This window comes from Vidua macroura, chromosome Z (assembly GCF_024509145.1).
Source record: "Vidua macroura isolate BioBank_ID:100142 chromosome Z, ASM2450914v1, whole genome shotgun sequence".
In the NCBI taxonomy this organism is placed as follows: domain Eukaryota; kingdom Metazoa; phylum Chordata; class Aves; order Passeriformes; family Viduidae; genus Vidua; species Vidua macroura.
Genome location: NC_071611.1, coordinates 98,440 through 115,371, shown reverse-complemented (window position 1 = coordinate 115,371; position 16,932 = coordinate 98,440). Strand labels below are relative to the sequence as shown.

General features: G+C 41.1%; 1 protein-coding gene and 1 long non-coding RNA gene across 6 annotated transcripts in view; one reads left to right on the top strand and one right to left on the bottom strand.

Moving 5' to 3' along the window:
- Window positions 1-11,965, top strand: part of ZNF532 (zinc finger protein 532) — a 31,991-nt gene extending 20,026 nt beyond the window's left edge. For 3 of the 5 annotated variants that reach the window (XM_054003274.1, XM_054003272.1, XM_054003273.1), the window contains 5 exons: window positions 1,752-1,914; window positions 5,127-5,405; window positions 8,810-8,922; window positions 9,272-9,419; window positions 9,676-11,965. In XM_054003274.1, the coding sequence (XP_053859249.1) occupies window positions 1,752-1,914; window positions 5,127-5,405; window positions 8,810-8,922; window positions 9,272-9,419; window positions 9,676-10,170 (1,198 nt within the window). In that variant the 3' untranslated portion in view covers window positions 10,171-11,965. Of the gene's footprint in view, window positions 1-1,751; window positions 1,915-5,126; window positions 5,406-7,440; window positions 7,511-8,809; window positions 8,923-9,271; window positions 9,420-9,675 lie in introns of those variants that run through there. The other 2 variants (XM_054003275.1, XM_054003276.1) reach the window with 2 other exon arrangements.
- Window positions 11,966-12,007: 42 nt separating this feature from the next.
- On the bottom strand, window positions 12,008-16,895 carry LOC128822017 (uncharacterized). The gene is made up of 3 exons (XR_008441318.1): window positions 16,477-16,895; window positions 14,373-14,530; window positions 12,008-12,278 (listed from the first exon to the last, which is right to left on the bottom strand). It is a non-coding gene; the product is annotated as an uncharacterized LOC128822017 (long non-coding RNA).
- Window positions 16,896-16,932: the final 37 nt, after the last annotated feature.

The window sequence follows — 16,932 nt, the reverse complement described above, 5'->3', positions numbered from 1 at the left end:
TGGGATATTTATGGTACTATTGGTAAAAAGTGTATTATCCCACAAGTTCCCTTTTTTCAAGAAAAAAATTTGGGAAGGAGGAATACTGTCCTCTGGTGCAGAGGCTTGGCAAATGCTAAATGTCTTTTATGTGACTGAAAGTATTTTCCTGTGAGATAACACTTGTATTTATTCCAAGATAATACGTGAATTTGCTAAACAGATTTTTGGGAAGTGAAAAGGCCATGCGCCTGCTTTGTTGTGTACTGTGGGGCAGGAGCAGCCTGGGAGTGGGAGTAGGAGTGGGATGGGATGGGATGGGATGGGATGGGATGGGATGGGATGGGATGGGATGGGATGAACTGCCTGACTTATTCCAGCATCCCTGTAAATGACATCCTGTGGAAGCACAACTGCCTTTAAGCTTTGAACAGCATTTTAGGCAGTTGCATGTTAAACACTGACTACTTCAATTAAATTAAAAAAAAAAAAACAAAACCATGTGTGGTTGCATGGTTAAGGATTGAAAATCATGTTTTTGCTGTGTCTGAAGGAAATACTCCCGGTGTGTATAGTCATAACTCATACTGTGAGGTGTGTTGGTATGAATTTAAGTGAGTACAGTCTTTGCCCAGAGACTTGTCTGAAATGTAAATAATACATTTATCTTAGCATGTGTGAGAAACTGGCACCCCTTGATAGCACAAAGTCTTTCCCAGTTAACATGAAGAAGTGAAAATTGTTTTTCATTTGGAGTTACAGGACGGCTTGGACATGGAAGCAATGCCCATGTTTTTATGGTCTCAAAACACAGTGCAGAGTGATCCCCAGAGCTCTGGAACAATGCACTATCAATGATAATTATTTAGAGGGATGTGTAAAGCACTGGGAACATTTATGTGGCTAATGAGAAGATTTAGCACTTTAGCAGGCAGGAGGGTTTGAGGGTTTGTTTTTTTAAGTGGCAGTTACTCTTAAGGATGGGAAGCGCCTGTTGCTGTACTGAGCACCTGTGGTTGGGCTTCTTTTATTTTAGCTAAACTTTCTCTGCAGCACTACAGATTACATGGCTTAGATTTCTCTCTCATCTCATGATCTGTGGTTAGAAAACTGCTGTAAGAACAGGAGGCCTGGAGACCTATGTTCAAAAGTCACATGTGTTCCAAGAAGGGAAGTGTTTGGTGGTGTCTCTACATTTCTGTGACAGATTCATCAAGACTTGGAATGGCAGATCAGGGAAATCCCGTCCTGCGCTGTTGGAGCTTCAGGGCATTGACAGAGTCTAGGTTTGGCATTCAGGAGCATCAAAGCCATGAACATTGCCAAAAATGTATTTATCTTGAAGCATGTTGCTAACTACAATTGAATTAATCACTCCTTACAATATACTGCATATACAATATACTGGTTTGTAACCTGGAGCCAGGGATATTATCCTTTAGCTACAGTGTGAGTTCAGAAACTGAAGGTGTTGTACTGTCCGAGTATCCTGAGCAGATGTTGTTCTTGTATATGTAACTGGCACATGCTGTTGTTTTCTGGCTTCTTGTTTGCACTTTAATATTTTTTTTTCTATTTTTCTGTTTCTTCTACTGCTCCCATATTTTGAAATTGAAGGATGTTTTGAATTAGTCTAACTTTTTTCAGGCAGTGTGAAACAATTACTTAAACATGTTAGATCTTATCTGTGATGAGGAAAAAAGTTAACATCATGATTCTTGCAAATAGATCATCAACATGACTGACATTGTTTATTGTGCTTCTGTTTTTAGAATAATATATAAATGCTCTATGTGTGACACTGTGTTTACTCTACAACCTTTGCTCTACCGCCACTTTGATCAGCACATTGAAAACCAGAAGGTGTCTGTTTTCAAGTGTCCAGACTGTTCTCTTCTATATGCACAGAAACAGCTTATGATGGATCATATCAAGGTGTGTAAGCATCTTCTCTTGTTTCCTTCATGATACCATTTGTCATGCAATATATGCTGTGAGAACATACTGTGAAAAGGCACAGAGTAACAAGACTGCTGAGAGAGATGTTAATAATTCTGAGGGAGTGATCTGTGAATGTTGTTCTCAAATGTTAAAATTTTATATTTTGTCTGGTCTTCAGCATATCTGTGATGACTCAGTTGGTTTTTATGTAAGCATGGTGATTTTAGTATACTGGGAATATCTCAGCAAGTCCAATCCTAACAAATACTGAGTTTTATTTACAGTATTCTAAGTATTATTCCAATTGTTAGGAGCTGAGAATGCTGAGTGCATCACAAAATCAAACCTTTGATGTTCAGAATTCACCGGGAAGCAGTATGTTGCTAGATGTAGAGGTTACCTGTGTTATGTGAACTTGAACATGTGTGCTTTGAAAAAAAACTCCAGTGGATTTCCTCATAAACACCATTAAGAGCTAACAATTCACTGTGATCCTTGTAAGTCCTGGTTTGAAGGATCAGCAGCCCCCTGGCTATCATTTGTTAGCTGTGTGTTTGACACAGACTGTTACCTCATGTCATACAGACCAAAGCTGAGGTTTTTCCTTATTAACCCCTGGCACCTGAACACAGAATGGGACTGTGGAGCCTGCTGCGCTTCTCTGGCAGTGCCAAAATTTCTGAATACTATTTCTCTACCACAGAGTGGAAAACCAGACATCTTTTTTGGCTGCTAAAACCATCATTTTGCATTTTAGTCCCAACTATGGCACTTGTAACCACAGAATTCTCTGAAGTAGTGTTGAAAATAAGATCGTAAGTCTTGAAAAAACAGGTGGTCTTAAAGCCAGTCTTCAACTTGAGGAGGAGATGAGGGAAAGGCTGAGCCAAGATGTTCAGAAATACAAGGGCTGGATATTTTCTTTGTTTCTGAGCTAGCAGCACTAGTTCTTGCATGTTTACTGCAAGATATCTTAGATGCTCCTCGCATGCAGCAATGCAAAACTCTGATCTGACTGCAGTTAGGGCCAGAAGCTATCTTTACAGAAATCAGGATGCTCAGCATCTCACATTTCAAAGATATGCTCAGTTACTTGGGCACTACTTCTTTGGCTTTAGTGTTCCATGCCAGTATATGAACTTTCAACCAGTGAGGTTTTAGTATGATTCACTGTAAATGATTCAGACATTTTTGAGACTAAAATTAGAGGATTAGACAACACATGTGCAGTAGCAGTATTGCTGGTTTTGCATTTAGGATGTGTGTGTAGCAGTAGGGACTGGAGCAAAGCAGTGTAAATTGGAATTCAGTTAAGGGGGACTGAAAAAAACAGTAAGAGGTTATAGATAAAAGAAGAAAAGGATTCAGGGAGAGGATAAAAGCACAAAAGGACTAAGGGAGAGTACGAGTGCCAGACAGAGGCAGAGCTCAGCTGCACAGAAAGTAATGGTTTGGTATGGCTAGACATAAATCATCAAGGTAGAGACAGACCTGGATGAAAGTAGGACAGAAAGGGACAGAAGGAAGCTCAGGAGGAGATTATTTAAAGCTACAGAAAATAACCCAGAATAATTCCTGCAGATGTCAATATTTCTTGATGGCAGAATGTATGTCTTATTATCCTGTAATGACTCACTGCAAGAAAATTTCCAGCAGCCAGTGAGAGCAGATGGTGAAGGACTTGCCTGGCCTGGCCTGGCTTGGCCTGGAGGTGTAATGCTCCCTGTTTGGCCAGCACTGGGATTCCATACTATGCTTTAATGCTCTTGGTGTAGTTTCAAATAAGAAATGAAATTTCAAGTATTGTATTTACAAGACATTTGGAAAGCTGTGCACTAACATTTTACATGCTGACAGGTTAGGCTGGAATGGAATCTCCAGGTCAGCTTGAGTTGCCTGAGAGTACAGGAACCTCGTTTCCTGCTCCCCTGTGCAGTGGGTTACTAAAACCAGCCTCCTCCTTTACTACACACCTGCACTTTGCTCTTAGTTATTGGTCCTGTGCACTTTGCTTTTTATTAACAGTTATGGGGGGTTAATCACTGGCTTTTCTGGTATTTAAAAGCTGTTAAATCAAAGAACATGTTCTACTGATGAGGTTGATATTTGCTCTAGAGCCAGTGGGTAGTCGCAAAGGCCAAAGTATTTACAAAAGAACTTGTTGCTGGAGTATCCCATTGATGCTCCTATATTCCCAGAATCAAGAGGGTTATAGAAAGGGTCAGTATGCGAGAGGATCAGAATGCTGTCCTGATAAAGGACAAGCCTTTCAGACATGAGACCTCAACTGGGGGTCCCTGTTCAGCAGTGGATTAGCTCTGGTCTGCAGTCATCCCTGCTGGCCCACAACCCTGCTCATCCTTGCTGTGTGTACGTCCATGCGTGGAACTCAGACACACAGCTGAAGCCCCGCAGCCCTTTCTGAACAAGTCACTTTGTTGGAAGGCTCAGGTGTCACACCAGTGCACTTACACTGGTTTGGAAATGGGGAATGGGGGAAGAGGGAGTTCTTCCCTTCTTACTGACTATTGACTTAAAGTGCAGACGTAAGTCCCTGAGGAAGGCTTCCCACCCAGGAGCTTCAGGGGCTGGAGAACAGCTGCTCAGACCCTTCTGATCTGCTGTGGGGCCCTGTCCGCCCCGCACACCTTGTCCCACACTACCTAGCAAGGTAGCCCTAAGTGAGTGTGCTCATTACCTGGCTGGAGAGTAAGGCAGGGCTTAACCTCAGCCTCAACATAAAATGTTAATAAATTACATAGCCAATGTGATGTAAAGAGTTGCCTTATCTTATTTACCAATACGCCAAGTCAACATTTGGTCAGTAAAATCACCTTTCCTTCTTGGAAAACTCCAGTCACATAGTCTGGAATGAGGATGCTCAACTAACATGTCAGGTAAGTAAAGCAAGAAATTAAACTTAACATAAAGTACTTCTTGAGCCCTTTTTTCCTCCCTTAAGTTGCTAAACCACAACTTAAACGTAACCTCCAAAGTAAGTCTCTTATTTTTTTGTGAAAACACCTACATAGGTGTCAGTTATTGTTAGGTCATGCTAGGTCTTGCGTTTACTTAATCTTGTTTCTTTACGAATGTGATCTGATGATAATAGTATGCCAAAGAAGTAACTGAAGGCTTTTGGTTGAGTACAACTCTGTATGTCTGTGTCCGTTTTTTACCTTTTTTTCCTCTCTCTTTTATTGTAGTCTATGCATGGAACTTTGAAAAGTGTTGAGGGGCCACCAAACCTGGGGATAAACCTGCCTCTCAGTACTAAACCCACAACTCAAAACTCAGCCAGTCACAACAAGGAAGACACAAAATCTGTCAATGGAACAGAAAAGTTGGAGAAGAAATCTCCTTCTCCCATAAAGAAAGCAGAACCTAAAAAAGTCACTAGTCCTGGCTGGACGTGTTGGGAGTGTGACAGGCTCTTCACTCAGAGAGACGTTTACATCTCCCACATGAGGAAAGAACATGGAAAGGTAAAGGAATATATACAGTACAAAAAGGTGAATTAAACCTGAAAGGTGAAGTATTTGTTTCTAAATTCCATTTGTGTTTTTGAAGATAATTCCTTTAAGTCCCAGCATTATTATTCACTGTTCTTATATCTATTTCATCTTTTTTGCTTTGGCTGCTCTAGTTTTTTTCAGTTTCTACATCATTCTACTGAGAAAATCATCTGTAGGCTTGTTCATTCAGTACCGAAATTTTTTCAAGACGGAAAGAGTGAGAGATATTGCTGTATTTCATCCAAGCCATCTAATCTGTTCCAGGTTCTTATTTCTTCTTTGTGCCTTCTCAATTCCCTCTCTTTACAGTGGTGTGGTGAACATGGCAGTGCTGAGGTAACAGTTGGACCCAGTCTTAAAGATCTTTTCCAACTTAGACAATTTGATTCTGTTCTCTTCTGAAGCTCAGTGCCTGTTAGCCTCAGGGAGTGGAGACTCAGTCATGTTTTACTTGTCCAGTGAGTGCCAACTGGTGTTTCATTTAAAGGCAGACACATTCCACAGCTGAGCTGTTGCTCTAATGTGACATTTAAGAGTTCAGCTGAGTTAACAAGTTGAATTTTGTATTTAAAGCACCTGAATTTGAGATATCTTACTTAAAATTGATTGAAAGTGAAATGTGGGAATGTTGCATCCTCATGGGAGCAGAGAGACTGATGTTCTTCCTGCATTCAACAGCATTTTCAGTTAAATGAAATTAAAGAGACTGGCAGGCAGGAAGGCAGTAGTGACCCTGCTTAGCTGTGGCAGGCTCCAGCCCCTCGCTGACATGTGGCAGCCACCTGCCAAGCCAGTCTTCACCTTTGCTGTGTGCTGGTGGCAATGCTCTGACTCTTTCCTCAGCTGGGAACCAGGGAGCTAAACTGATGTACTGTGCTGCACTGCAGCAAAAGAGCAGGACTGGGAGGGATAATAGACTGATTTTGTCTAAATGGAGGAGAACCACTCTGAGTGAAAATCCGTCGTTTTCAGGATTCTAATGTGCTGTAATAAATGATTGCACATTTTCAGAGGTTTCTATTACAGTTATTATCTCTAAAGCTGTTCTGCAAATGATCTTATTCTGTTTATAAATGTTTTATGGAAAAGCTGAAAATGCTGGACTACTGAGTGTCATCTTCAATTTTCTTAGGACAACTTCAAGCAAATAGCACCCTAGCATCATTGCCTCCAGTAACTCTCACCCCATTCCTTCAGCTTCCTGCTGCCCAAATATTAATCAGCAGAGCTTTTACTGGCAATCAGAAATGCGTTTAAGACCAAATGCATTGTACATTTATGCAATTCTTAAAAACAAAGCAGCACAACCTCCCAATGAAACTGTCACTTCAGAGTGAACTAGAGAGTGATATTCAGTCTGATTCCATCCACAGCAGAGTAGCCAAAGGCATGTAAAAGAAGGTTAGTAATATATCAATTATGCTTTTTAAATAGTAGTTTTAAATCTGTGTCTTTCTCTCTCTGATGTTTATGTGCAATGTTACCTCAAGAATAGCCCTTATTATGAAATATTAGATAATTGCTGCATTCAAATCCTGTCCTGAAGGCCTCTTTCATTGCTTCCATTCAGGTGCTGGTTTTTATCCCCATTCAAGCAGTTCCTTGAATAACACAGGAGGCACATAGATACTAAAATGAACAGAAATACAATTCCGTGTCTTTCAGAAATGAGGGATACAGACCGGGTGCTACATTCCTTCCCAGCCTGTCAAAATTTTTAGTAATTGTTAGCTGTCAAAAAGACTGTGTTGAAAAACTAAAACTTTTGCTGTGGAGAGAATAGAAATGAGCATAAAATAACCAAGTATGTGATATGGATCTAATAAACAGAGGAACTAATTTACAGCCTTATTTTCTTAAGAATGATAGATGCGGGTTAAATGCTCTAAAATGATCCTTTCAGAATGATTGTTTAAAATGCAATTCATGTGCTATTCACAAAACCCATTGTCATGCAAGGTACATGAAAATACTAGTTTCAAACTTCTAATTTCTGCTTCTGCAGGACCAGAGTGAAAGAGCTGTAACCCCTAGCTGATCCCAGGCTGGATTATGCAGAGGTATTCATAGGAGAGGTATTGCTATGTATATCTCCTTTGGACAGATCCTTAAGGTTCCAGCCCTTACTGAGAACTGTCTACACAGACAGACAGATTCACATTTTCTGATCCTCTCCTGAGGATCCTGGATGAAGGGAGCCAGCTGTAGGGTAGGAAATTTTGTAGCCATCTTGGTGTGAGTCTCTGCCTGATCTTAAAAGTGCTTCAAAAAAAAAAAAAAAAAAAAAAAAAATTACCAGCCCAGATAAGGGAGGGTTCCAACAAGCCTGTATAACTCCTGTCTGAAACTGCATCATGTGTCTGCCTTCCACCAGGCAGCCATCTGCTGAGCTCCTTGGACTTGTGTGCAGGTGTGTTTCTGTGAAAGGGCAGATGTTTTCTAAGTAGGAATTACCAACTCTAACTTAGTCATTGATCATCCTCTTCTGTCAAGACAAGATGCTGTACAACAGATCATACGGCACTTAATTACAGAACTAATTTTTCAGTTCTTTTTGTTTTGGCTGCCATTGCAGAAACTAATGCATCCAAAATCCTGTTTGGGTCTCTAGCTCGAGTCTCCCTAAGGAATTTAGAACAAATGTGGGGTCACAGCTGGCTACCCCACATAGTGCCCCCAGGTCCTGCTGAGTATCATCCTCGTCCTGCTTTTCTGACCATGGGCTTGATGCTTCTGCTCAATGGCACACAGCTACGGTGTGTGACTGCTCCAGCCCTTCTCAATTTCTTCCTTTACTTTTTCCTTCCACTTGACCAGCTGCAACATCAACCCCACAAAATTCCCTAAACAGATGGCCATCAAGTTGGCATCAGATCATACTGCTCATTTTGTCATGACTTTCCTGAACCCTGAGTGTGTCAGTGTCTGTGAGGTTCAAGTTTGGTCCTTCTTCTGTGCTCTTCACTGCTCCCTGTATGTGGCTGAGGAGCTGCTTGCTAGTCAGCAGCTGAGGACATGGTTTGGTGATCGGAAGGGAAGACAACCCCCTCATCCTGCTGCCTTTATTGATCCAGAAATAGTCCTCTGATCTTCCCTGTTTCTTTGGTGGAAGAAATTCTCTTCATCCACTGTCCGTGACCCCAGTTTACAGCTGGAGACAGGTGTGTGTGTGTGTGTGTGTAGCTCATGGGGGCCACACTGCTTGGAAAGAGGTCCAGCTCTGACTTGTACAGTGTTGTTGAAGGGGGGGTGTATGTGAAGTACAGTACCAAAAACAGGTAAGTGATGTTTCTTTCCTATTTATCAGAAGGTTCAACACATGCACCACTTTTACTGAGCTTTTTTAATGAAAGTCTCTCTCTTTTTTTTTGAAGCAAATGAAGAAACATCCTTGTCGGCAATGTGACAAATCTTTCAGTTCGTCCCACAGTTTATGTCGGCACAATCGTATCAAGCACAAAGGCATTAGGAAGGTTTATACGTGCTCGTAAGTTCTGGTTTTATTTCTTTAGAAATGGAATACAAAAACCATTGTTAGTTGAACATCTTTCTTTAACTGTGGAAAAGCCAGTGTCCCGTTCTTTCAGATGCCCAGGACAGGCCAAATCAATTACCTATCCTGCCTGCACAAACGTGTCAGGCTCCTGAGAGTGCAGTGTGTAAAGTCTGCGGTCTGAAAGTTGGCTGAGCTGAGTGTTCACAGTTCCACTTTGGGGAACCTGGTTTTCAGGAGTCTCTCAAATACACAACCACTCTTCCAGTCTACAAAAGGCACTTGTTAAGCATGACACTTGAATGTTTGTCTGTGTGTGTGTGTGTGTGTGTGTTATCTGCAGGCACTGCCCAGATTCGAGACGTACTTTTACCAAGAGGTTGATGTTGGAAAAACATATTCAGTTGATGCACGGCATTAAAGACCCTGATGTGAAAGAAATGACTGAATCTACCAATATGGAAGAAAGGGAAGTAAAAGAAGACACAAAGGTAATCACTTAGAAGACTCATTCAATCACTGAGAACTACTTTTTTTTGTATATATTCAGGATCTTTAAATAAATACAGGTACTTCGATGCCATAAATGTCTCATCTTCTGTGAAGCAGAGCCCCAAAAGGATCATTTATCAGAGTTGTTTTAGAATTTGCCAAGGGAAAGGTTCTGACATTTGCAAGTCACAAATAGTTATGAAAAGAACTGCATATTTATGCTTATCTGATACACCGTTTCTGTCTCTTTGTTAGGTTCCTAGTCCAAAGCGTAAATTGGAAGAACCTGTAATGGAGTTCAGACCTCCACGAGGTGCAATCACTCAGCCATTAAAGAAGCTGAAGATAAATGTTTTTAAAGTTCACAAGTGTGCAGTTTGTGGCTTTACAACAGAAAATCTTCTCCAGTTTCATGAACATATTCCTCAGCATAAATCTGATGGCTCTTCGTACCAATGCAGGGAATGTGGACTCTGCTACACATCTCATGTGTCCCTTTCCAGACACCTTTTCATTGTACATAAGCTGAAGGAGCCTCAGCCAGTATCAAAACAGAATGGGTCTGGGGAGGATAATCAGCAAGAAAACAAACCCAACCATGAGGATGACTCTTCCAACAGTGCAGCATCAGACAGAAGATGCAAAGTGTGCGCAAAGACTTTTGAAACTGAAGCGGCCTTAAACACTCACATGAGAACACATGGCATGGCCTTCATCAAGTCCAAAAGAATGAGTTCAGCTGACAAGTGACCAGATTGTTTGGGATGCAGAAATCTCGCTCCACATTGGAATACTAATGACATTTTTGCTACAGAAAGTTCAAGGTTATAATAGTATTAACAGTACTGTTCAGGCTGTTGCAATATATTCTGCATAAAAGTGTTCCCTACACCTCATTGTCTATACCCTCAGAACCATTGAAGCAGTATTTGAGTTGAAAAATGTTTGTATATATTTAAACTAATAATTTTTATACTCTTTGGTTATGTGTTTGTATCAGTATCTAGTGGAAAAATTGGGGTTTTTTTTCTGGTTATTTTCTGTTCTTTTGTAGTAAGTTTCTTTAAAACAGAGTTCTGAATGCCAGGGCAGTTCCTTAGGTTCTCTTAAACTGTTTGGTTTTTGAATGCTTCTGAAAGAAAATTTAGCTAATGGAAGTGCATCAGGAGGAGGTGCTAGGAGGGGAGAGGAGAGAGGAAGCAAGCTAAGGGAAGATTTTAAATTCTAAAGAACTTGGGCTTCCAAATGTCTAAGGAAGCTTTTAAACTTTTCCTTACAAAATATTCTATAAAATAAGATAAAAGTATCACTGCATGTGTAAAATAAAGTGCTGGTTTTTAGGTGGCAACACCAGAACATGTGCAGACCCCCTGGAGTGGTAAAGCACTTTTGAAGTGTATAAATGCACAACTCTTGAGTATCATGAAGAGTCTTTTTTAGGTCACCAGGTGCTTGTAATCAAAGCTCAAATTGTTACAAATGGGCTGGGCTGCTCTGGATTTAAGAAATAAGATGTAATTAGAGGAATAGGTTTATAATGATGATGTTTTTTGTCATGTAATTTATTAAACATATAGAAGTGAGTACACAGCATTATGTATTTTCCTTGCTGGTTATTGAAAGAAAATAGTTGACCCTTGCTACAGGGGTTGGGATTTGCCAGCTCCACATGATCATGCCAAACGTTCTGGTGCTCAGTGTCACACACAGCCACAACTGGGAAGGAGCCAGCCCCAGCCAGGAGCGGGACTGGGGCTTGCAGCTTTAGCATAGGCCCTGCGGAGCTTGGCCAAACATTGCAAACTCCTGTCCAGCACCACTAGTTTTGCTTGCACAAGTACAAAAAGGTACCATACTGTCCCTTTCAGATAGAGTTCTCTGTGAGAGTATATTTTTAGTTTGTTTTTGCATTTTATACCTTGTATGTAACCCTACAAAAAAATTTTGTACCTTTTTTTAAAACAAATTGTGTATATATAGATAGCTGCATGAGAAACAGTAGTAATTGTTGGGTTCCTTAAAAGTCTTGCTGCTGTCAGATGTTACTATACACTATGTCCATTACGACTGTATTAAACACATTTCATATGTAAATAAATGTGGAGCATTTTGCCCCAAAAGATTTGTGAGATTCTGTTATTTATCATTAAATTCTAATAGTTTTAAAATTTGAAGTGTTTAAAAAAATATGGGTCCTCTCAGCCACCTCTGTAAAACTGAATCATTCTGGAAATTGTTTATCAGATACATTAGTTCTGCTCTCTCCATCCTCATTCCTAATTTGGCTCTTGGGTAGATGGCTGTTAGCCCATTTATATTACTGGCATATCAAGTGCTCGTGAGGTACTTCATCTACAGCGCGCAGTGGGCACAGCACCTCAGTGCGTGCTGGCCACTGCCACCACGGCCCTTCCCATTTAGTGGAGACCTCTGAACACTTGCTTGTTGATGTGCACTGTCAACTGTACAACAAATGAGTTATCACTATGCAGAATGGTGTTTTGTATACAGTGAACAGATAATAAAAGTTCAATTTTCACAGCCATTACTATTACTTTTCTTTATTTTCCCTTTTCATTGTCTTACACCTGCAAGTAACCTGATGATGCAAATGGCATCGTGGTGCCGGGGTGTCACACTGCCACTCATGTCCCCAGAGGAGCTCCTGCACAGCCAAGGAGTGCAGCCCAGCTGCTTGGCAGTGGGCTCTCTTCAGGTCTAGCTGGCAGAACAATTTAACTCTCCTGCCAGTAATCTCTTGAAAGGTTTAAGGGACAGAGGGTCTTGAACTGCCCCACAAGCTCCAGCCACATTTCTGCGTCAGAGCTGACATATCTCCTTAACAGGAGGACGATGTCCTGAAAAGCAGGAGGCGAACAGAAGGTTTTAAAGCAACGTGAGATATGGTGAAAAAGCACAAATATCAGTAGGCATACCTAAAGGAATGATTTCCTCTTGTAAACTATAGAAAAAATGTTTAAACTTATTTTTGTCCAAACAACTCTGACATTTGAGTTGTTTGCTTTTAATTAACAATGTGAGACTAACAGTCAGTGATGACATACTCTTTTTTACCCCTTCCCTGTGAGGATTGAGTAATGGATTAAACCTCATAAAACCTCTCTGAGAGTCAAGAAAGTGATCATGTGGACTCCACCATTTTGCAGCCACTCTTGTGGTTGGAAACAAAGGTGCTTAACAGTGCAACCTCAAATTGCAACAGAAACTAAGGCTATGTATCTCCTCCTGTTGTGTGCCTTCCCATTCCATCCCATCTCTTCAAGGAGGCAGGGAGCGCACCAAGGCCTCTGCCCAAATATCCAGCTGCAAACTGCCCAACCAGCACTGCACCAACGCCCGGGTCCACCTGCCAACACAGCTGCAATAAACCTGTTTTTTCACCTGCTAATATTAGGGCATGTGGGCAGTGACTACCGTGTGCATCTGCCTCCCTTGTCCCTGGGGCGCCTGGGCATGACACAGGTGTGCTGTGCCCACCCTCACAATGCCCCCAGATACCTCCCTCAGGAGCTGTTGAGCCTTGGCCTGTTTGCCTGGAGGTACAGCCAGAGCTAAATCTGGCTGGCCACAACCTCTGTACTTCGCTACACTTGTCTGCTGTTTGTATTTCTGAAGGGCGTTTACAGATGCACAACTTGACCTACCAAAGGCCCAAATGTTCTCAGTTCTTAACCTCTGTCTACCTGTGGGGAATTCAGTTTAGCAAGCCTATTTACTTTTAAAAGGATTTTTATAAAACTCCGACCTTTTCATTCTATTAATATTACCTTTCTCAGTACACTTAGCGTACACACACAGCTGCCAGGCCAATAACAGCACACAGAAGAACCTGTTTTAGTTTAAAACCTTTCTCAAATATTAGGGAAGTTCAGTAGTCAATTATTTGTATTTGAATTTCAGATTATTACTCAAAGGTTATCTGCCCAGGCTCTGTGAAGGGTGACTGGGAACAGTGGGGAATGGACTGACAAAAGAAATAAGTACAGAACCCATGGAAGGCACAAGCGTTCCTGACCTACATCCCCGGGCGCTGTGTACAAAGTAGATTCTGCAGCCAGGAGTGGATGTGGACACAGAAGCACGAAAGGAGGAGCCACTTCCCAGCTCATCCCTGGGCACTTTCTCACTTTGAAAAAAAAAAAATGGATTTGCTCCTCAACAGTGACCGTACAAAACCTGGTTTTGATGTTATTTCTTTCCTAGTTGGAAAAAAAAGACCTTTCCTCATTGAGGACCAAATGGCCAATTTGAGGGCATCGCAGTGAGGCACTGCACTGGGAATGACCCAGATTTACCTGAAAAATTAACTGGAGGCACTACAGCTCTTTTCTCTGAGCCCCAGGATTCTATTTTGAAGGAAGAAATGTATTTGAAACAGTAATGTGACTATTAGCCACATAAGCTGCACATAGTACCCTCCTCAGATATGTCCCCTTATATGATTTGGCAAAAGACTTTATGCAGTTCATTTATTTTCTGTTCTCAAATTGTGCTACTTTGTATTCAATGGCTCTAATGTGATGGTGGGGATATGGATGCAGTGCATTATCAGCATTGCTCTCCCCGGGTCACTTGGCAGCACTTGGCTGACAGTGCCATACCTCCGCAGGCCAGACCAATATTGCAGGTCAAGCACAACAATATTTCCTGATTTAGTGATTGTTTCTGATTTTTTTTTCCCTGTTCCAATGGAGAAGGGGAAGAAAAAGAGAACATTATTTGCTAAATTCATTGAATGTTCAGATAGCTGGATCCCTCCCTCCCCTTACCCTTCTTCCCAAGCAAAAGAAATTATTTTCACAAATAAACTATTCCCTGAAGCAGATCCACTCAGCTGAAATCCAATTAGCTCTGCAGACACTGGGTCACAGGGCAGACTCAAAATGTTTACTCAAACCCTTAGAAAGTGACACTGGGGTTGCAAACAGTACCTGTGAGTGAGTCCTTGCCAGCTCCCAAAGTATATGACAAGACTCAGGACAGGAGTGACACAAGACAAAAGCCACGCATGCTCCCAGGCAGTGGCATCCAAACTGGGTGTGCATCCATGGACATGCAGGGAGCAAATAGTCTTTCTATTGTTACAAAACTGCAATGAAACACAAGTATTAAAAGTATCCAGAAGAGGGGTGAGTTCTATGCCCATGGCCAGTCCCCTGGAAAACAAAGACCTGTCATTCAATATTATATATACGGGTAGTACTAATGCCTGGCAGTGTGCAAAGGTCTGGCAAATCTGCCAGAATGTCAAGAGCTACATTTTCTGTGTACTAAAAAACTAGCATGATTTTCTAGCTGCAGAGCTCCAGAAGATCTACTGTACAAATATTGAAGTCAAACATCCAGCGCAGGGAAAGATTTCAAAACACATTTAACCTTTAATACTCAAAATCATGCAGATGGTAAAAGAACAAAGCCACCAAGAGAGGTGTGGGTGAGTCCCAGCATCTCTGGAAAAGGAAGAAAAGCAACTTCCCAATATGTTTCTCTTGCCTCACCACAAACAATGAAGGAGTCCAAGTGTCTTCTGAGCTATCAAACACCAAGCACAATCAAACCAACAGGCAAAGGAACTGCATTCTCAGAATTAAGTGAGGGTTCATGCCTCGGACAAAAGAAAGTCCCCTCAATGTGAACAAAAACATAAGCAGCTTCAATCCTCCCAGGTCTCAACACAAAGCTGCCTTCTCACTTTTCTAAATTCTCCATACACTAACTCTGCTTCTTCCCTCTGCTTGTTACAGAACTAGATTTTACCACATCGATTTCCACTTTTAATCCTCTCTATCAGGAATGACTGCAAGGAATTGTTCTAACACTGAACTTTGTCATTTACATTCTCTCAGCTGCTGCCATCTCCACTGCTGAGTGGCTTGTCTTTTGCCTCCAAAAATGATATCCCTGCTTCACAATAGGCAAAGAACAATTTTCTGCCTGTTTGATGAATAAAGCACTACCCAAAAATAACACTCAGAGATTATTCTTCTATGACAGTCATTTGTCTTTGTTCTGTGAGTGGCAGTATTGCAACTCTAGTTTAGGATGAAAATTCATCCATTTATGTTCAGCCATTCCTTGTGTGACCAGGTAATAGAAAAGTGTCAAATATTTACTGTTAAGTGCAAATATATAATTAAATACAAAGTAAGGATTAAATCTATTGTATGTTAGGAGAAATTTGGGTGTGATACACAGTGTTTTGGAACAAAAGCTGGTTTCTTGTGGCTTTTTTTTCGTATTGATGCACATATGGTACCCAGCATTAATATAATGAATTAATAGCTAAAGTGGAATGTACAGCTATAACCACAAGAAATGACAGAGATTTCCTTCCAATAGCAAAGCAAATTTAACAAAGACGTTTTTGTCAAATTGTTTCGAATTGCTATGAATTAGTGGTCTGAACCACTAACTCACTAAATTACTGGTATGTTCAATGAGGTTTTTAGACACTGAGGTTTGTTAGTCTCCCTTTATGTGGATTGTACAGCCTGTATCAAATTTGTCCCAATCACCATTTTTAATCTCTGTTTTCTTGCTTTTTTTTTAATAAAAATAAAGGCAAGCAGATTTGTACACAAAGGCAAAAAACTCTACTAAAAAAAAACCAAAAAAAACCTGTCCAAATAGTATGGTATGGAAAACCTACTCAGGGAATTGCAGAAAACCTTTTGCTGGGCAAGAGTCAGCACAACATTTCAGTGGGCAGAGCCCACTTGTACAGAAGATATAACTTTGTTACACACATTTTTAATTAAACTCTTAATTGCACAAAGAAAAGTCAGAATCTTTTCACCACCTTTGAGTCTGCTCTTGTCTATTTTCCTTCTCTCTAAGTAATTACTTCTGAATATTGCATCTGCTCAAGGGGTATAGTGGCAGATGCTTTTCTCTGAGTATTTAAAGGATAGCAGAGAACTAACCTGAAATGACATAAACTTAGAGGAACTCCAGTGTAGTAAGTAAAAGAATACTGTTGTCACTGGAAGAATAATTAGATGAGGTGAAGGATCTCATCTAGATCCTGGTGCCTACCTGGTGTCCTTGGAGCTTTCTTTCCAATTTGCCATTTCTGATCATTCCTGAGAGCATCACGCCTTTCCCTGTGCTCTAATGTCAGTTCTGCCTCTCTTAGTCAGTCCTAGTCTGTTTCATCCGTTTACCAACATTAAAGTAGTGATGTATTTCTAGCAAATTACAAAAACACTGCTCTGGTCAGACGGTTTGTTTCCATTTATCTAAGTAGCATTTCCATGTGTTCTCTGTTCTTCCATTCTCAGTCTTCAGGGGGTAATTTTAAACTTGGTGAATGCCTGACTCGGTTTGGCCCATTTAATTCCCAGGAAATTAGGCTCTGGGCTGTGACTTGTATCTATGTGGCTGTTTGCTGCTTCAGGCTCATGCAACCATTCAGTGACAAACTGGAAACGGGTGTGAAGTCTGCCTGTGCTGCTGGGGGTTCAGGCACACTGAACAGCCCCGGCCCATCCC